The following is a 22,469-nucleotide window of genomic DNA, read 5'->3' on the forward strand; positions in this document are numbered from 1 at the left end:
ATGAAGAAATTTTTGTACGATTTTTGTGATAATGACTATCAAGACTTTTGCCGTTTTTGTTTGTGGCAAACATTTTCAGACAATGAAATCAAATCACTTGTCATAGAACTTCTGTCCAATACTACTATTATACCGTCGATGACCATTCAATTATTACAAACAATTGCTTTAGTCAAACAATTGTTGGACAACAATGATATGAATTTAGCCAAAGATTATATTAAGTCATTAGAAGACGATTCTGTGATTCTGTGCCAAGAGTTGTGCCAAATATGTCAAATAATATTAGTCAACGAAAACAATAACAAACTGTTAGTCGATTTGCTTGAAGACAATCAGCAAAATATGTTTTACAAAATGTTGTTATCATTAATCAAACAGAAGAATTCTGTAGAATTTGTGTATCATTTGATCCGACATTTCAAACCACAAATTGTTAACAACTTTTTAGTTCAATCATTCAATCGATATCAACCACTGTTCACAAGTGACCTGTTATTTGTATTGATTAACTCGACAATCATTTTGCTAACTACCGTTCCTACAAATGAATCTATCAGTTATTCGCTCATTGAATCAATAGACATAACGGAACCCATAGATTGGTTACTACAGTTGACACCAAAACACAGAGAGATTGACTGCAATGCTTGCATCAAATGTAATACCGATATCTATGATCTCTATTATCTATTGTATGTTTCAATCAACGATCAATGGGTGAAATGTCAAGTAGTCGACACATTGGCCACTATTGATGGCCAACAATTTGAATGGCTATCCACAGCCCGACTATTGACATTGCCTATTGTTGACTGTATTGAAGTGCTTCTACAGGATTTTCCTCATATTTTATTTCATTACATCACTAATGTTTGTCTCAATAATACATCGGTGTTAATACAAGCAATACAACTAATTGACAAACAAATTGATGACATCAACGAAATTGATTGCTACTTATGTGATACTCTACGACTGATTTTACATCAATTGGCCATAAGTTTGACCCCAGAAGAGCTGATCCCAGCACTGCCACAAAGTTGGACACAGTTTGCCACCATTTATGTTGAAAAATGTATTATGAATATGCAGTCAAAGATATTGAAACAAAAAATTATTAATTTAGGCAACGAATTGAAATTAATGTATAATAATTGATATTTATTTATAATATTTTAAAATTATATATAATTTTATTGATAATTTTTATTTCATATAACTGTTAATTATTTATATATGACAATAATGTATGTGTCCGGTAATTATTTTAATTAAATAATGAATTCACTTTATATTATAATAAAAAAAATGTTGAATGATAAATTTTAGATTCATAGAAAACAAATATGTTTATTATAAAAATTTTAAAATTAGTAAAAATCAATTACCGGTAATATTAATTGAACACAATAGATATAAATAAATGATTTTATGATTATTTAATAACTATGTGTTTATACAGTATATACTGTAGATATGTTGTATTGTAAATGTGAAAAATTTGACATTAGATAATGTAAAATGACAAACATATTGTATTTATGGCTACATAATTATGGCTCTAAATACTGTCCATAAATTAAAAAGTTATTGACTATTATAAAAACTAGTGGTATATAATAAATACAGTCAATTATACCGAACTGTATTTATTTGAAATGAATTAATGGTTAACGTAAATGTTAGTATCAGGGTTGGAAAAATACATGGTTTTGAATTTTGACTTTGTATTATACAATTTTAAAAACTAATATATACTACAATCTATGTTGAAAAATTAATAAAAAAATGTTTAGTAAAAAAAATAATGGCTAGAATTTTTTTTGGTATAATAATAATGAAATAATTTAAATTATAAATTAAATGAATTGCCGGTAAATCTATATTTATGATAAAACATGGTTTACTTTACTTATTTCAATGCTTTTGCCATTAAGTGGCGTTAAATTTTGTTTGTATGTAAAATTGTCCATGTATTATTATATTATTAATGTATTATAATATTATAATTGTCCATGTATTACAGTATAGTTTATAATAAGCTTAGTATTATACTAACATTTTGTCTCTGCCAACACTAGTTAGTATTGAAATAAAAATACAAATACAGTATTATTCAATAATTTTTTATGAATATTATAGAATAATAGTAATTATCTATTGAGTAAATATTATAGATTTGAATAAAAATGATAAAAAAATGATATTACATTACAAACGATTAAAATTACAACACATACTTATAAACTACAGTATAATTATTTGTAGGATATATACTGTAGTATATAAAACTAGTAAACCTAACTTATAATTTTAATTAAGATAAAAGTTGTATCGTTTATTCAGATAGTACTGATAGAGAGATCATATCCAAACTCATTGGTATCGTTTCAATTGTTTTGTTGATTATTCAACAAAAATTAATTAATTTTCCATTCATTTTGATTTATGTTTTTTACTTTTCGACGGTTTCTGTATGGGGTTTGGGTTGTCATTAAATTTGTAACTGTGTTTAGCCTTCCAATGCATATAAAATTTATCGGAATCGGCAACCGTTTTATTGCAATCAGATTCTATACATGTTTCTATAGATAATTAAAATTAGATATTTTTGTAAAAAAATTTAACAAAATATTACTAAATATTATATAATAATAATGAAAACATTATTACGTGGTTTTCCTGTTTGACAGTGAATTTTTTCGACCATTTCTTTATGTTTCAAACACTCTTTACGTCCATTTTCAATGATTTCAACGGTTTGTTCAATTGATTTGCTAATCAATTGATTGCTATTATCATTGAAAATAGCAATAACTTGATCTTTAAGTTTACTAATTGTTTGTTCGCCTAATTTAGTAAATTTGTTGCTAATATCTTTAATTTCATTGTTTCTCTGATTACGCAATTTATTCAATTCAATAGTGGCTTTAATTTTTTCAGTTTTCTATATATTTTGAATAAAAATAATAATTTATAGTTAAATAATAAATTTTATAATAATTAAAAATATCAAACATAATAATCTTTTTGTTTTTTATAACGAATTCCATCATTTCTAGTCTTTTTCAATTCCTCTTCAATTAATTCTTTAGAAGTATTTTCTTTACTAAACATTGTCCGCCATTTCTGTAACTCTTCATTCTTGTCATTCATTTTATTCATGAGATTAGTCCTACTATTCTTTAATAACACATTATCTTTGATAACATCTTTGTATTTCTTCTCCAAATCAGTCGATTCTTGTGTTTGTTTCGTTAATTTAGTTTTCAATTTTTCAATCTTCCGGTTCTTTGTAGTGATTTTCCTTTTACACTGATTAAGGAAGTCATCCATTAGTTTGTTGTGATTTTGTTTCAATTCATTAATCTCCAGTTCCCTGTCGTCTCCCGATTCTCTCAACTTTCCCTTCTCAGTGGTAATTGTCTTAACCTCTGCCTTCATATGCGATAGTTTAGTAATCAACTCTTCGTTACACTCTTTGAGACCAATTTTATCGTCAGTTAAGTTCTGTATTTCTTCGATAAGTTTGGTTTCATTGTTTTGCATACAAGATATCTGAGCTGACAGTTGAGTCGTTTTGGCTGTCATTTGACTTATTTGTGACATCAAATCATCCATTTCTTTGTCTTTAGCATTGAGTTTCAGCTCCAGTTGGATCACCTGATCATTGAGTATAGCTTTGAGTTTCTGTGACTCTGAGCCCAACTCTCTTATCCGATTTGCCTGAGCTTTACGGTCGGCATCTGATAATGATAACTGTGCGGCACTTAAATACATAGTTTGTTTTGCCCGGCAATTAGTACACGAAAATGTATGTCTTGTCCGTTTGTTGGCTTCTCCGTGTTTAGTGGTAACACCATCACCATTGGTGTGTCTATTGTCACCACCAGATTGTTCCTGTTTTATACAATTGAGTTTTGTTTGTCCATCATTTTGGTTGTTTTCATTGTTGTTGTTAATAATAATTTCATCAATAATTTCAAAATCTTCTAAACTGTTGTCATCGTTGCCGAAACCATCGGTATCTTCATTACCAGTGTTGTTATAATCACTATAATTCTCGTCCATGACTGCAATGATTGACATTTTTAATTTCATTTATTTTTTAATAAAACTGATTTATCAAAATATTTTTTCTTACTATATATTAATATTTATTTTAAAAATTTTTTGTTTTATCATATATCATATTATAATTTAAACAAAAAAAAACTATGATAATATAGTTAAATATTTTTTTTAAAAACTTAACAAATCATAAATGTGAAAGGTCACATTTTATAATATATCTAAATTATTTATTGAAATGTTAAGCAATACTTTTTAAGGGCACTGATATACACACAAAAATCATTTTATTTAATTGTGAATTTTTATTTTATATTTATCATTTTGTTTGTTTGCTTAACTGCAATCGTGTCAAATGATTTTATTTCATTAAAGTCTGTATTGATTATTTGCATTCAAATTAAAAAAAAAACAGATATTTTTAATTTTTTTTATGGTAAATATTTGATGCTTATGTACAACATTTAATGTTTTAGGATTTTATTGGTTAGATTATGTTTGTTACAACAATTAACATAAAAAATGCAAATTTACAGGTGATTAAAATATAGATGATATTATTTTTTTAAAAAATTCAAATATTATATGCAAACAAATAATAATAGTTTAGTTAAATTTATTGATTAATAAAGTAGTAGTAGTAGTAGTAGTAGTATGTGTATTAAATTGTGTAGTGAAATATAAATTTACTATTTTAAAAATAAATTAATATATGTAAATAAATGCTTACCTGAATATTTGTGATGTAATTATACCAAATGATCTACAAATACAAATGTAACTAATATTTTGAAATTTATAATTAAACTGATAATAAAAAAAAGTTGAGAATTATTATTAAATATTTAGTGAATTTCAGTTAACATTATTTAATTTAAACAATAGATGAAAATCATATATATATATACAGTATATATATGTGACAAAATAATAATAAATAATTTGATTTAAATTTCAAGGACAACACATTTTTTTGATATAAAATTAATACTTTATTTTAATATTAATACCAAATAATAATAGTAAAGATGAGGAATCAATGAACTATATAAACACATCAAACAAACTGATAATTAATTTCCTATATTTCTATCAAATTATTTATTTGTCAAAACTTATGTCAATTGCTTTATACATATAGAGTATTCTAAATGCTATCAATTGTATTGAATCTATTGTACGGAAGCACCCAATAGTAGTGTGATATTCATCATAGAATTATTGTTGATGTAATGCAATCATATAATCATATAATCATATAATCATACATATAATACGTCTATTATTTTTTCAAAATTATTACAATTTTATTTTAGATGCTTTTTATGTTTTTTTTATCACTATTATGTACTACACAGTGTGTTAATATTGATTTAATATTGTTGTTTCATAAAGTTTCACAGAGTGTTAATTATATATATATATTTACATTTAAGAAAAATGGTACATAACTAAAACAACTTTGTAATATATTTTTATTTTTTAAAATTTAATTAATAGTTTACTACTAGACAACCATAATTATAATATTCAATAATTGCTAACTTCATAGCTATTAAAAATAATTGTTTATTGAATACAATTTAATATATTATATATATTGAAATTTAGTTAATTATTCTATTTTTTGTATTTTATATAAATATAATATATAATTAATTTAATTAATTTTATTCTAAAGCCTAAAGTAAATTCTATTGCTATTAATATATATATATATATATATATATATATATATATATATATATATATATATTATAAATATATTTATATAAAGTGCTATTATATTATATTTCCAAAAAAAACTTTTGTTATATTTAAGGACTGCATTAATAAATATAATACTTTATACAATAAAATAGTATACAAAATGTGATTTAATGTTTTGTTGATATGTCTGATCACATAATAATAATTATTATTTTTAAATTTTTATCTCAATTTACACCAATGTTGTCATATGTAACACAGATTTTAAACAAATAGATAACTGTTTGGACACTTCACACAAGTGTTTTCATTAACCACTTTATATAACTAATTGTTATATTAATATAATATTTGTCTAATTATTTATAGGTATAAGTAATTTTAAGAGACATATAATACACAGGATATGAATGTTTATATTAATAATAATATTATGGAAATTTAAAAAATATATTAATTTTATCATAATTCGTAACTTATAATTAGTGTATTGATTAATAATTTTTTATACTCTATTAAATAGTTGTTATAATAGTTGCCAAAAAACGTCAAATAGTTGTTAAAATAGTTATTTAAACTGTATTAAATAGTTGTATATAATTGCCAAAAAAACCAAATAGTTATTGAAATAGTTATTTATTTTCTTATAAATATTTCAACTGATATATAATTCACTTGTTTTCACATATTTACAAAAATGATTTATATAAATAAACTAATTATTTCTATTGTTAAAAAAGTAATATGAGTTGATAACAGTTTACACATGTTATATAATTTATATAACTATTATTTTTTGTTTTTACATATATTTGAGCAATATTTTACAATCTAATGCTTATATTTTTCAAAATAACTGAAATAGTTATTTATAAGTTTTTATAGTTGGTAACCTAACAAATAGTTATTTATAGTTATAATAAAATTTCGGAAATAGCGTCCACTGGTCAACTTCGGTGGACATACTAAGTCCCAGTTATAAGCGTTAAACCGACAAAATAATTTTTTTAGTTGAAAATCAAGACACTACTTATAATAATATAAACAATTTTTAATATAAATATTATGCCGTATATTGAATATATAGTAATATCTGTGATAGTATACAGTATACTGTATAATACTGTATCTTTTAATTGTAATACTGTATTACAAATTATTGTACAGTATATTCAATAAATAATATTTATGTTAAAAATTGTTTATATATAGTGTTGGGAATTTTACGCAATCCAATTTTCGATTGCCGCAATTGCGGAAAATTGCGTGAAATTGCGTGAAATTGCGCGCATGAGGGAATGTATAAAAATTTAATAAAATTTGCACATATAATCAATGAATTAATATTTATTATATCATATAAAATTAAGACTCATTTTCTGATTCAGATGAATCTTCTAAATTATTATTAATACATTTAAAATGTGTACGTATTGAAACTAATTTGGCAACTCTTTCATTTGTCAATTTGTTACGTTTTTTAGTATGAATGTCTCCAAAACTTGAAAACACTCTCTCAACCGCAGCAGATGATGGAGGGATTGACAATAATCTAATTGCAATATTAGATAAATCCTTATATTTCTTATATTCCTTGAATTCAGTCCACCATTGAATCACATTTTTAATATTTATCCACAATGAATCAATTGCAAAAAACCCTAAAAATATTCAGTAGTATAGTGGTTAGATCCCCAAAAATAAAAATATTACCATTTTTTGATTTATAATCGTTGTATGCAATTTTGATATCTGTAAGTTTATCTGAAAAACCAATAGAATCAATATAATCGTAGAGATATTTATTTGCCGAAAATCTCTCTTCATCGGTCAAATCCAATCCTTTATATCTTGGATCAAGAATATTTGTTAAATAATTAGCATCAGAAACTGCCATTTGTTTGCGATTAGTGAAATGATTTAAAATCTAAAATAAAAAAAGATTATTAAAACATAATTTTTGGGATATTAATCACTATACTACTGAAGATAACCTGAGATTTCATATTGCAATCAATTGATGAGTTTAAAATAGATGTATATATGTTGTTAAAAACAATAATAGTATCGGAAAGTGTTGCTTTATCTGATTCAATGATTGCTATTGCATCTGCAACTGGATTCAAAACATTAATTGTTGTCATCAGATCCGTCCAAAACCTGTCATTTGTATCCAAGAGATACTTTTTGATGTCAGCATTTATTTTAATTGAGGAATCGATTGCCATTTTTTGTAGCACTTCTTTTCCATTAAAAACTCGTTTCATTTGTTTAATATTTGAATACCATCTAAAGATTAAAATAGGATATTAACCACTATATTACTGAAGAATAATTTTTACCGTGTGTTGCTCCCTAATACTAGTGAATTGATTTTATTCTCTTTTGCTAATCTACGAAATAACGCCAATTTTAAATGAGAATCTTTTATTTCTACAGTTATTGAACGAGTTATCTTAAGTATCTCATTAAAATATGTCACACTTGTGCAGATATCTTGACTTAAAAGATTTAGTATATGAGCAACACAACCAAATGTCAACAAATGTGGATATTTTTCTTTAAGACGTTGTGACATATTTGACATATTTCGTGCATTATCAGCAATTATTGCTGAACACTTGTTAACACCTAAAAAAATATTCAGTAGTATAATGGTTAGTACCCCAAAAATATATATATATTAAATATTATTACCTAATTCGTTAATAACTTCTTCAGTAATATTAGCCAATTCTTCTCCTGAATGTCTTCGAGTTTCCATATCAATGCTTTTATAAAAAATAGGTTTTGGCAAACAAACACAAATATTAACTATTGAATCATTTCTGATATTTGACCAGCCATCGATGATTATAACAAACGAATTAGTATTTGTAATTAATGAATTGTTGTGAGAGTTAACCTAAAAATAAATTTGTTAATGGGATATTAACCACTATACTACTGCAGACCATTGAATATGTTGTGTCTAACAATTCTTTAGACAATTCTTTTCTTAATGGTATTTTAAATGATGGCCTCAATTTTTTAATGAATTGGATGAACTCTTGGTTCTCTACTAGACTAAAAGCACTTCCAGACGAGTACACAAACTTTGCGCATAAAAGCTTGAGGTCATCATTATCTTTTTTAGTTATTGAGTCCACAAACGATGGAACATCCTTTCGTGATTGAGATGACTCCGATGATTCAGTTGAATCGTCAGTTACTGTAATAAATGGGATATTAACCACTATACTACTGAAGATATAATTACCTTTACGTTTGAGATTTTTAGTCTTAATCTCTACTTTAAGGGTTGATAACACGTCTTGTGGTGGACATCCTTTACATGCATTTAGTAAATGTTCTCTCATTCGTGTAGCATTTTTGACTAAATAATTGCCACAATAATTACAATTATACTTTGTGTCAACTAAATTAAAATAATTATAAACCACTGATTTATTTTTATCCATTTTTAAACTACATAATAACATGTGTTTTATTTTTTAAACAATTTATTATTGTTAAAATAGATGGCGCTACTATACGATTGCGATTTTCGCAATCGGCATCTTCGCAATTGCGGCAATTTCACGCAATTTCATAGCAATGCAATTGCGCATTTTGCAATTGGTCCATCACTATTTATATATGAATTATTAATAAATATAGTCCATTTTACTAAATTTAATATTATTAATATAGTGTGTTATTAATAAAGTAATTTTATTGATTTTTTGTTTGTTTGATAACTTATTTGTAATATTTCACATTATTTATAATATATATAAAATAATAAATTACTTTAATGTATAATATACTAAATTTTTATTCCAAATGATGTGTAAATGTTTTATATACCGATATAACAGTACTATATAAGACTTTATATATCATATATAATATTACTAGAAATTATATATATATTTATTTATTTTATTTAAAAAATTATATTCAATGCTTACATGTGGTATTATTATTTGATTGTGTGATGCAATCAAATTTTGTGACATATAATTATACATTTTTATAGATTAATATATATGTATGTATTTTGTGCATTTTTGTGAATTATACAATTTATAGATATCTAAAAATAAATTATTATTATTATTATTATATATATATATATACTGTATATATGTAAACATGTGCATTTAAACAATTAATACATTTATCATTTAATTAAAACTGTTATCTTATATTTTATGGTTGATAAAAATAATGATGATTAAATTTAACTTTAAAAAATATGTTATATGTTATATAAATTAAATTTTAATGTTATAAATAAAAATCATATTAACTTATTTAAAAAATAATAAAAATGTCACACAATTTATTCATTCATTTTTAGTCTTTATTGTGCTGTTTGATAGTGGTTTGGGCATTAGCTCTGGTATATCCATGTTTTTTGATCAAATGTAAGTGCAAAAAGCCGTACCCAGAAAAATATCGGTCACAATGACAACAATTAACTATTAGATAAAAAATAATTTATATTAAAACATAATAATTTAAAATATTAGTAGAATTATATTAATTACTATTATGTAAAGTTAACAAAATTTTATTTACTTTTATCTCCGTTAAGATTTAGTTTAATTTTGTTGGCATTGATGTCTACATCACAACTCCTTTTCCAACCATTTTCAATAACATCGCCAACCGTTTCATTGTTTTTCATCTGAAACTCTGTTAGACTTGTGTTCAATATATTGTCGATCTTTTCCTTGACTTCAGTAAACGTTTTTCTGACGCTTGCATCGGTCGACTCATGTATTATCCGTATGTCTGTGTTTCTCAACTCCCGGTGCCCATTCAGGCGAATCTCATTTATCAGACATTTTCGTTTCTAAATTTAAAAAAAATCGAATTTAATTACATATATATAAATATATAAAAACTTTTTTTTATTAAAAAAACAAAATTATTTTTACATTAATTTCGCTTGAATTACGAAAATGTTTGCTCTGCTTCTGAACTCTTGTCAGTTCTGCCTTAACTGATATAAACTCTTGCGATAGTTGTCTACATTTTTTAGTCAATTCTTGAATCTTATCTTTAGATGATATTTGTTTTTTTGATGATTTATTTGCCAACTGATTGTACAAATCTCTCCATTTGACTGCCCTTTCCTGTAATTCCTGTTTTCTACTAATTAAGCCAACAATTTCATTACCCAATTCTATATTCTCTCGTTTCATATCATCGACACACTTATGTTGTCTGTCTTTTTGTGTAACCAATGCCTTGAGTTTGATATCCAGTTCCTTACGTTTGTTCCTTTCTTTAACTAATTCTGTATCAATTGTCTGAATCATTGTATAGTTTTTATTAGCCGTTGCTGTAAACTCTTCGTTAACTTTAATGAGTTGTTTATTTTCATCCAAAAGTCTATTGACTTCTTGTTTCAAATTAGTCGAAAACTTTTCTTTTTCGTTCAACTGATGACTGAGATTACTGTTCTCCACATTCAACGTCAGGAGTTCCTGTTTCTGGTCGTCCATTGCTGTTATCAATCCTTGATTAGTATCACTGAGCTCTGCGATCTCATTCTGTAGTGTCTGTATCTGATCCCTGTTCTCCAACTCTTTGTTTTCCGATCGGCGATCCAAATCATTTTTCATCCATTCAATTAGTACATCCATTTCGGTGACAGTCTTATTCCTTTCGCTGAGTTGTTGCTTACAGGAGTCATAATCCAGTTCAAGGTTTGCACACTTATCCAGAAGTAGCTCTTTATCGTTAACCAATTGCTGGAGTTGTAGTTTCAAGTCATCAATGATACCATTTTGATGTTTTATTATCAAATAATTTGATTGTTGTCTTGGAGGTGGTCTACTATATTCGTGGTTATAGTGAGATCGATGACGTGGATAATAATTTTGCCGATAATTATTATTGTTATTATTATTATTAAATCTTACAAAATTATCATTTTTATTTTTATAGTTAATGTTGTTGCTATTGTATTTGTTATAATAATTATTAGTATTTTTACCAAAATTTAAATTTCTATCATTATTAATATTAGTTGGTGTTATTGTTGTTGTTGTGTTGGATGCAATAGTTGTTGTAAAAAATGAATTATCATTATTATTATTATTATTATTTATGTATAAATTAGACTCATTGTTAGTTTTATTCAGAATTGTAGTAAAATTATTATTATTATTATCATTATTATTAGTTGCATTATTATCAATATTAATAATATTATTATTAGTTATATTTTCAGTATTATTAATATTATTTGGGTTATTATTCTCGATATTATTATTAATTGAATTCATGGTATTGTTGGCCTGTATTTCACTCGTATGAAACATAATATGATTGCAATCCAAAACTGGTGAAAACATTTTTATAGTTAAATTTTTTTTTGTCAAATAATTAAATGATTTATCTATTAAAAAAATAAAAATTGAGAGTAACTATAGTACAACATATGATAAAAATAATAATAAAATAAAATAATGATAATAAAGTATATATAAATTAATAAAACAACAATTTTATCTAATCAATTAGTTTAAGAAATTTTCCAGCAGTTTTACTAATTATGATATATATATAATAGTTAAATTAGGGTTTATAAAATTAATATATAAAAAAACTATACAAACATCATTTAATCAATATATATAATTTACTGTACTATCTTTTAAAAAACCAAACTATAAAATTCAATTAATGTAAACACATATAAAAAAAATTAGTATCACTGTACGTAGAGTTATTATATATTACATAATAGCAACACAAGCGCACTATTAATGATAGTTATGAATCATAACTAATGATGATTTGTACAATTAATGTATATATATTTATGTATATAAACTTAAAGTTTAGTCTCTAAATAATATCATAACTGATAGAAATACTATTAAGACATATGATAGGACTTGGATTTGAAGAGTAGGTAATATTAGATATACAATATGGTGTTTAATATGATATTTATAAATTAAAAATATTTAGTCCTAATTTACTACAATTTTAAGGGTATGTAGTTTTAAATTTTTTAAATATTAAATATATAAAATTTCAGTATTCACTTTACATTAAATTTTATATATATATCTATAATAAACAATATATATTTAATAGTTGAGATTTAATTGGTTTATAATATATTTGCCAACAAATTGAATACCGACACGTAATCATATAAATGTTTTTATTGCTTATATTATTCAGACAATATTTGAAGTCTATTAAATCTATTAACTTTTTTTCAATATCTCATCATTTATGATATTTATATAAATGAAAGATATATTGATTTAAGATTCATAAATAAATATAAATTTATAAAGCATTATCTACTGTATATCTACTATAATATAATATTTAATACAATATAATGTAAATGATATCTTACGATAATATTATTTATATATTTATACAAACTTTGGATCATTAAATTAATTGTATATTTGATATTTAATACTATTTCAGTAGATAAATGGTTTATTGTGTTAATATATATTTTTAACATTAAAACTGAATATTTTAGTTAAAAAATTATATTTAGTTAAAATAAACATCAAAGATATTAATTATCAAATCAAACATTATTTTTTGCTACTAAATGTGTTATTTTTATCACTATTATATATGCAGTATATAAATATTTACATTTAATTATATATTTAATTAATTATTATTATTTAATATTCATTGCAATATTTAATATAATTATTAACTTAAGTAATAATATATTGTATATATAGTATAATGTATTAAATGCAAACATACCAATAATTTTATTATGTGTAACAATTAAATAACCAGATTTACCAATTGTTTAATATGTAAACAATAAGAGTTATTAAATTTAATGAAAACAATATATATAAATTTATATACTGTATAAACTGTCCTTATAATAAAATATTATTAAATTGTAATTTCATAATAAATTATAAGCAGTTAAAATAATTAAGTTTTGTTAGATTTTGTTTTATAATAATAGTATAAAATTTTTAAATTACAATTGTTAGTCAAAATTGTTAAAACAGACTTATCTTAGTTTAAAACAATTAATATATTTAGTCATTTAATGTGACTATTTATATACAGTAAAAAATTAATGATTAATGAAATTAAAGGTGCAATATTTACAAAATTAATTATTTACTAATTAATAATTAAATGATTAATATTTTAAATTATTATCGAAAACGTTATTTCAAATATTAATAGAAGTTAATAAAAAAACTAATTTATAATATTATAATACATAATATAAATATAAATAGTTTACCTGTTACAATTTATAAGTTTATGCAATAAATTAAAAAATAATGTAATCAAATGCATCAATTAATTTTAATAAAAACTTATTGTATAAAATTGTTTTTTGTTTTTATCTAAAAAACACTCATTGTATATCTTCTCACATTTTATAAATAATTATAATAGAAAAAATAATTGAATAAAATCAGTTTAATAATAAGTTAAATTAAAATATATTTACTGATATTAAAATAATTTTTATCGATAACTTTAAGAGCTTTTATTGATAGCTTTTTATTATAATTATCACTACATTATCACTTAAAATCGCAAAAAAATTATTGTTATTAAAAAATCAGTATCAACTTAGTTAGCAAATGTTTTATTTTCTAATTAGACTTTGACTAAAAAATACATTTAATTAAAATTATATATAAATATATATATAACGAATAAGTATTATAATTTTAATATAAATTGGAAATATTTAATTACCAATTATAATAACATATGGACCTAAAAAATATGACATTTTTGAATATCATGTTTAAGAAAACATAATTTTTTAATAAAGACGTGTCATTTAAAATTAAATAATAATAAAAAGAATAGTTATAAAATTGTTAAATTTACGAATATATTATAAAACTCATATAAAAATGTTAAAAATGTAAAAATTAAAAACATTTATTATCCTATTATTTGATAATATCATAGTAAGTCTAACTAAAATTTAAAAGACCAAAATTCTATAAAGATTCTTAATATGACAAAAATTGTTTTTTTATTTATTCAATTAAAATAATTAAAAATAATTTTGCATTAAATTACGTAAATAATTTATAATTAAATTTTACTTAATTTCAAATCAATAAAATATATTAAGATATTAATTAATTTTTATTGTAAGTATGGAAAATATTTAGACACGTTTAATATTTTTTTTAGTTTCTCTCATGATTTTTTAATTTATTTAATCATTAACTATTATACTAAAAATATTTATAGTATTTATATTTATGTGTTATTTTAAATTTATATAAAAAAAATTACATACCATTTATGTTTATATTGTTTTATGAATTAATTATTTCACTTTTATTAAAAATAAAATTACAATATTATCTAATTTTAATTTAAATCAATAAATTATTGTAAAAATCAAAATAGTATTATTTATGTGCACTTTTGATATATTGAAAATAATGTTATATATAAATTAAAATTAAATAAATATTTATAAAAAATTTAAAAATATTATATTGTAGACACTTTACATATTAGTCATTAAGTTATATATTTGAAAATAATTTTTATAATACTATATTTTATTAATCCAAATCAAAAATTTAAAACAATAGATCAATATAATGAATCACTTTTTAATTAACTAATAAATTGTTTTCTCTTTATTTTAATACATAGAATAATGATTAAGCTAATTTTATTAAATGAAAATAATTATGTGAAATTAAATTTTCATAATGAAATAGTTAAATAATATATAATATTAATATAAAAATATTGTTTTCAATGTTAAATTATGTTAAATCATTTATAAATGATTTATAAAAAATTAATGAAAATAAACTATAATAATGTTATCGTTGAACCTCACGTCACAATAGTTGCTGACATTATCCCTGTTGAAAGCTTCTGAAGGCAGCGCCTTCATCGACATTAATGGTCGCGGATGCCGGAGCTGAGGTCTCTCCGGAAGGACTGGCCACTGGTGCCGCCGCTTTGGGCACATCGTCACCATTGGCTTGGAAACCATTTTTGCCGGCCGTGTATCTAACGATACGCTGTTTGCCGTCGGCGTCGGTAAAACCATAGGCTCCCTGAACAGTGCCGTCGGGCAAACGGGTTTCCTCTCTAAAACTGCCGCCGTCTCCCGTGTGATAACCAAACTGTTTTAATAGCAAAGTTAAAACATATACTAATTATAGTTTTAAAAAAAACTAAATTAAACATTAAATACTTTATAGTCGCCCTGAAGTTGCGGACCAATACTGGCGTAGTGTACGGGTGCGGGTCTCATGTTTTGAGAGTTTTGTGGACTTTGGTAAGTTGATGCGGGCTGAGCTGCTGGTTGAGGGGCCGCAGCTGCTGGTGGTGACCATGTGGGAGCTGATGGCTGACTTGTCCACGACTGAGAGGGAGCAGATGGTGCAGACCATGAGCTAGTAGTGGGTGGTGGAGCTGACCATGTCTGAGCTGGACGTGCGGGTGGACTGTAGACTTGGGGAGCAGGAGCTGGTGGAGACCACGACTGTGCCGGAGCTGATGGTGGAGACCATGACTGTGCCGGAGGTGATGGTGGAGACCACGACTGTGCTGGAGCTGATGGTGGAGACCATGACTGTGCCGGAGCCGCTGCTGGAGCTGGTGCTGCCTGCTGTTGCGTTTGATGGTTAACTGTAAACTGGACGTTGTTTGGCGTTCCCCAAGGATTTTGGGGCTGCGGGAGGAATGATGGATTGGCTGATAGTCCTGACTGTGCTATGGGAGCTGGTGCTGGACGGGCATAATTTGTAAGTTGAGGCGCCGCAGGCCTAGGAATACTTGAATAAGAAGGAGACGGCTGAGAGAGTCCTGAGAATCGGTTAACAGCTCCCGACCATTGAGACCACGAGGGAGATGATGGTTGCGGTGCTGAAGGAGATTGGAATCTATTATAACCGGAAAGGGCTGATAGAGTCGGTGAAGGGATGCTCGAGACAGTGGGTACTGCCGGAGCTGAGGGACGGTATGGTTGATATTGAGAATAGTTTGGAGAGGATGATTGAAAGCCCGGTCCACTGAACCAACTTCTTGTTGGACCACTTGACTGCCAACTCGGCTGTGACTGAGCTGGTCGGCCAAGTGCTTGGGCTGGACTGCCTGATTGAAAATAGTTGGGTAATTGAGCTGATGTGAAGCTCACAAACACGACTATTGATATCTATAATAAATTTTTAAAAAATAAAAAAAAATAATTATTTAATGCAAAGTTTAATTTATATAATATTATTTAAGAATATTGTAATTTTATTTTAATCATAATTATGTTATTAAAATTTATTCATTTATCAGATTAGTTAGTAAAATATTTATATAAATAAAATTATTATATATTTTATACAATATTTTAACTATTTTATCAAATATTTAATTTAGAATTTAAAAAAATTCAATTCATTAATTGAATTTATATTTTTGTAATTACAATAACTAATACATAATACATAATATATTGATATAAATTATAATAACACTCACTATTGTTGTTGACCACATTATCAAAATTAAGTTTTATAATAATTTCTTTTGATAATTAAGATTAACCACTAAAATAAATAAATAAAAATTAGTTTAGTATTTTTTAAATTATTGATAATACAAATAAATTACACAAAAGATTTTAAATATTGGTAACAGAAAGTTTTAAAAATTAAACTTTTTTAATATAAATTTAATAATAAAATTGACAATAAAAAACTTCAATTCACTGTTAAGTCCCAAAAAACAGTGAACTGAAACAAAAATGTTAGATAAAAAAATGAAACTAACGGTTTGGATCTGATGTACAATAAATTATATATACATTTATATGACTAATAAATAGTTAAATTTAAAAAAAAAATGAAATCACAACTACAACTTTTATGTTCAATGTCGATGTGAACCACAATATCTGATATTAATTATTATATATACTGTATATTAATTATATATAAAACTTAAACTTTTCAAATGAGAAAAAGTTTTTTTTGTTATTTTGTTTGTATATAATATTTAAACAAAAAGGTGAGTCCACTATCTAATAGTAATGAAATATAATATAAACTTGTTTAACATTTTTCTTGATTATTATTATTTCCTAATAACCTCGTTATCCAAAAAATTCAATTTCTCTTTCTYTCTCTCTCTCTCTCTCTCTCTCTCTCTCTCTCTCTCTCTCTCTCTCTCTCTCTCTCTCTCTCTCTCTCTCTCTCTCTCTCTCTCTCTCACTGTCTTTAGCTCAGGTATGCAACTAACTCTCCATCGCATAGCCTTCACAAGTGTTTAGAGTAAGAGTACACGCCTTGTAATTATTTTTTTAAATAGTATATTAAGAGCAATACATTTTATACAGTATACTCTACAATATATATATATATATATAATTTTATATAAAATATCAAATAATTTTTTGGTGTTAACTTTGAATTCATTTAATATTTATTAATCCTATTTTATATGACTTTTTACAAAACTGTTTTCAATAGATTTATTTTCATTTATTTTAGAAAAAAGGTTTTGGGAATTTTGAGCCAATTTTTCAATCAATTATAACATGATTTTTGAACTTATATTAACTGTATATACAGTAAAAACTTTAAAATGAAAACTTCCCATAGATTTATATGAATGTCACATACGTTTGCTTAAAGATAAAGATTATTATGTATTAATTTTTATTGTTGTTTTAAAATCAATTTCAATACATTTATTTAGATCAAGAACTTTGCAATAAATTAAACAAAAATAAATCGTATGAAAAAAGGTTTTATTAGAAAATTAAATTATTTTGTGATTTATCTTTAAATTAAATTTCTCTATATTTAATATAGTTTTATTTATTTAACAGTTTAAATTAATTTAACAAATTTTAATCAATTAAGTTTAAAATAATATTTGCATGTTATTTGAATATTAATATTTTTTTAAAATAAAAACAATTTTACTTTTATAAACAATTGATAATCGTTATTAATTTTTGTATACAAATTAATATTTATTACCATAATTGAATATAAAGTTTTTAAATAAGTAAATTAATCAAACTTTAATCAAATGTATAAATGAAACATCAATACTATTAAGTTGTGTTTCTATCAAATTTTAGTTATTTAATCCTAAACAATATATGATAACATTGATGTTTGCTGTTATATTAAATGCTGTTTTATTATACAGTTTTAAAATATTATTATTAATGAAAATACTAATTTATATGAAATCATGATTATAGACTATGTTATAGATTATTAAATAAAAAAAAATATTAATACTAACACTAAATATTATACATTAATATTATATAAGTCACAGTATATAAAAATTGAGTTGATTTCAAATACAATTTGACATAAGCTATCAATTAATACTTCCTTATTATAAATCTAAGATACAGTAGATGTCTATTTAAGTTAACATTATTTATAATAAAAAATACTATTACTATAAATGAAAAAAATAATTAAAATACACAAAAGTCTAATAATGTGCAAAATAATTTTATAGTAATAATTTAAATTATAATAATTTGAAATTATTTAAACTATAAGAAATAATCATTTTCTGACTTCATATAATAAATATTGTATTTACATTATACCAGTATTAATACAAATATTTCTAATTATTATAATTTAAATACGACACTATTTGAATTAATTTTTAAAAAATATTTAAAATAAAATTATAATTAAAATTTGTTGTTTGCAAAATAAGATTATAAGAATAGTTTAAAAATTAATTGTATAAATTTAATAACTTCAATAAATATTTAAATTTAATATTAAAAATGTAATTTTCTTTATTAATGTAATAATTAAAAACGATAAATACTTGATTAAAAGATATTTTGTAAATTGACATATTTTTCAACATTATGTAAATGGAAAATAATAAATAAAATTTATCAAGAATTTCCATATATATATATATATATATATATAATAAAAATTACTATTTAAATAATGACATTGATTTATATAACTTATGTAGAAAAAAATATTATTAATCAAATTGATAAGTTATTTGACAGTTAAATAAATGCAAATCAATTTATAATCGTTATAAAAAAGCCACATTGTTTTATTGATTGTTTATTATATTATATGAACAAATTTTAATTAATGGAATATTATATAATTTTATTTGAAATAATATTAATTATATCTTTAAAAAATTAGATCACAAATGGCTAAATTTTTAAAATAAATTTAAATCATTTTGATTGAAAGTCTAAAATAATATCAAGGTTTACTACAAATATTATAATTTATATTATTTTTACATAAAAACCTACATAATAATTATCAGTTAAACTAAATTAAATTAATATATATGATTTAAATAATTATTAATGTTAATTTATATTTTACTTATAATTAAGCATAAATGTTAAGTTTTATATAAAATCTTACATTTTAAATAAAATATATTTATTTGCAAAATTAGTTGAACTGAATTTATTTTATTTTATTTTCTTAATGCTGTAAGTAATTATAAATTATTAGTAATAAATAAACACACAAAATATCTTAAATATTTAAACTCATTCAAAACGAAATATTGTAATATAATAAAATTGTTATTATTAGAGCTAATTCTAAATATAATTCAAATATAATATAATAATTATAAATACTTTAAATAATTAATTTAATTTAATATTTCAATTTAAATAATTATTTTATTAATAATTAACTTTCAAAAAAATTTAAAAGTTCATAATTTTTCGATTATTATCTATTATATTGTTTTTGATAATTATTAAAAAATTCATAATGTGTAAATTAGTCTGATAACTAAACTAACCTTGATACTTAAATAGTAAATTTTTGTTTTATTTGTTAACACCCATTAGAATATATTGTTTCAGGGTATTTAATGAATATTTAGAATATGCACGTGTAAAATTTAATTGTGATTATAATTAACAAATAAATTGCTTTATATTGTATGACTTTGTCATTGAAATGTAAAGTTTTATGAGGTTATCCATGTTATTGACTGATTTAATTGAGATATCAAATAAGTCCATTGTTTTTATTGTTGTTTTCAATTGCAATATTAAAAACTATTAATTAATAATTATGCATTTATTTATAGTAAAATAATTGTCTATAAATAAATAACAAAATATTTAAAAAATAACATAATGAATATTTACAATTATTATTAATAATAATTTTTAATTTATAAGATTATTATTAAGATTATAAGATATATAATAATTAAAAATTTATTGTTATAGTATACTTAAAACAAATTTTTAACTATTATACCCTATATTAACACTTAAAATGCTAATACTGTATAAAAAGATTATAATATATTTTTATACCATAAATAATATTTAAGAAAATATCAATTACTTTATATTTATTAGAATATTTATTGTAGTATTATTATTAACTTTACCATGATCAACAGTGAATAATGTATTATATTGTACTAAATTGTCCATGATCATTTAATTTGTAGTGCACGACAATCACGTAAATGTTATCGTAATAATCTGAATGATAGCCAAAATTTATCTAAATATTTGGTCAAAACTTCAGTGAAAATGTTAAAAATTTCCTAATTATTATAATAATATATAAATTATTTTCTCTAATAAAATTGTTTTTCATTACTATCAATGATTTTCCACTAATATGTAATTGTGTTGATTTATTAAAATACTTAAACTAGTGTATATATATATGGGTGAGTTATATAATAAAAATATTTCAAAAATATATAATATTGCTACATATATATAATATTAATATAGAAAATATTAACAAATGCTTAAAAATAAATAAATAATTTGTATTTAGCATTTTAATCCAACATTATTGTTAAATTTATATGTATCTGTAAATATATTGTACATAAAATAGATGTTTTTATTGTTTATTGTTAACATTATTAAAACTGTGGATATAATATACAACTTGTATAATACAAGCCTTGATTTTTTCAGATGCAAATTAAATTTTATTAACAATAAATATTTTTTTTTATTAAATATATTTTGTATTAGAGCTAAATGATGGCGCCATATATTCAAATAAAAAAAATTATTTGTTACTTTAAAAACTAATAATTTTGTTATCTTTTTTGTTTCTTTAGTTATAAATATCATTTATATTTTCAAATTTATTTTTTGTTTAATTTAATTTATTACAAATTATATGCAACTTATAGTTTGAGTGAAATCCAAAATTTTATGGAAAACTTGACCTAATTATAAATATTTATATATATATTGATTTTTCTTTATTATTGCTAATTCTATAGTTCCTGGATATTGATAATAAATTTTTAAATAATTTAAATAAGATAACCACACGTATCACTAATAAATTGGCATGTTAATTTATTATTATGTTATTTAGTAATCAGATTATAAGTATAATTTTAAGAAACATTAAAAAATTATTGGCAAACATCTATACAAGCAAAATACAGGCAAAACAGTAGATATATTTTACAATATTTAATATATGAAAAATATTTGGAACTTTTAGGGCTGAGCCGGATATACCGGTATACTGTATATTACATATATATTAAGCATATCTATAAAAATATTTTGAAAAGTTATGATTTACTTTTTATATTATATGTGTATATGAATAGCATTTGGGTTAATGCCATGAGCTCTCACACACTCTCCCATTAAGTCCCAGTCAGACCACAACTCA

General features: G+C 22.9%; 3 protein-coding genes across 3 annotated transcripts; all 3 read right to left on the minus strand.

Moving 5' to 3' along the window:
- Positions 1–2,439: 2,439 nt before the first annotated feature.
- Positions 2,440–4,858, minus strand: LOC128951273 (probable E3 ubiquitin-protein ligase bre1). Its single transcript, XM_054296523.1, has 4 exons — positions 4,805–4,858; positions 3,022–4,076; positions 2,677–2,950; positions 2,440–2,588 (listed from the first exon to the last, which is right to left on the minus strand). Exons 2-4 carry the CDS (start codon positions 4,072–4,074, stop codon positions 2,440–2,442), a joined length of 1,476 nt encoding a protein of 491 aa, XP_054152498.1. The 5' UTR covers positions 4,075–4,076; positions 4,805–4,858.
- Positions 4,859–10,125: 5,267 nt separating this feature from the next.
- On the minus strand, positions 10,126–11,812 carry LOC128951274 (M protein, serotype 6-like). The gene is made up of 3 exons (XM_054296524.1): positions 10,713–11,812; positions 10,351–10,627; positions 10,126–10,250 (listed from the first exon to the last, which is right to left on the minus strand). Exons 1-3 carry the CDS (start codon positions 11,421–11,423, stop codon positions 10,126–10,128), a joined length of 1,113 nt encoding a protein of 370 aa, XP_054152499.1. The 5' UTR covers positions 11,424–11,812.
- A 3,836-nt stretch (positions 11,813–15,648) lies between these two features.
- LOC128951707 (uncharacterized) lies at positions 15,649–17,311 on the minus strand. Its single transcript, XM_054296962.1, has 3 exons — positions 17,281–17,311; positions 16,001–16,963; positions 15,649–15,929 (listed from the first exon to the last, which is right to left on the minus strand). The coding sequence occupies exons 1-3, from the start codon at positions 17,296–17,298 to the stop codon at positions 15,657–15,659; spliced, it is 1,254 nt and encodes a 417-aa protein (XP_054152937.1). The 5' UTR covers positions 17,299–17,311; the 3' UTR covers positions 15,649–15,656.
- Between the last annotated feature and the right edge of the window lie 5,158 nt (positions 17,312–22,469).

Source organism: Oppia nitens, unplaced genomic scaffold (genome assembly GCF_028296485.1).
Source record: "Oppia nitens isolate AA-2021 unplaced genomic scaffold, nextdenovo-longstitch-racon4-pilon3 scaffold1_pilon_pilon_pilon, whole genome shotgun sequence".
Lineage (NCBI taxonomy): Eukaryota > Metazoa > Arthropoda > Arachnida > Sarcoptiformes > Oppiidae > Oppia > Oppia nitens.

Bases quoted from the DNA above. Each gene is read 5' to 3' on its own strand.
- LOC128951707 (XM_054296962.1), bottom strand. The intron at 15,930-16,000 runs GTATTTAATGTT...CTATTAAAACAG, and splicing joins AACTTCAGGGCGACTATAAA to TTTGGTTATCACACGGGAGA.
- LOC128951274 (XM_054296524.1), bottom strand. From the start codon at position 11,423: ATGGATGTACTAATTGAATGGATGAAAAATGATTTGGATCGCCGATCG. The intron at 10,628-10,712 runs GTAAAAATAATT...TTTTAAATTTAG, and splicing joins GTAATTCAAGCGAAATTAAT to AAACGAAAATGTCTGATAAA. The intron at 10,251-10,350 runs GTAAATAAAATT...TTTATCTAATAG, and splicing joins AAATCTTAACGGAGATAAAA to TTAATTGTTGTCATTGTGAC.
- LOC128951273 (XM_054296523.1), bottom strand. From the start codon at position 4,074: ATGGACGAGAATTATAGTGATTATAACAACACTGGTAATGAAGATACC. The intron at 2,951-3,021 runs GTTTGATATTTT...CAAAATATATAG, and splicing joins AAAAACAAAAAGATTATTAT to AAAACTGAAAAAATTAAAGC. The intron at 2,589-2,676 runs GTAATAATGTTT...AATTATCTATAG, and splicing joins CTGTCAAACAGGAAAACCAC to AAACATGTATAGAATCTGAT.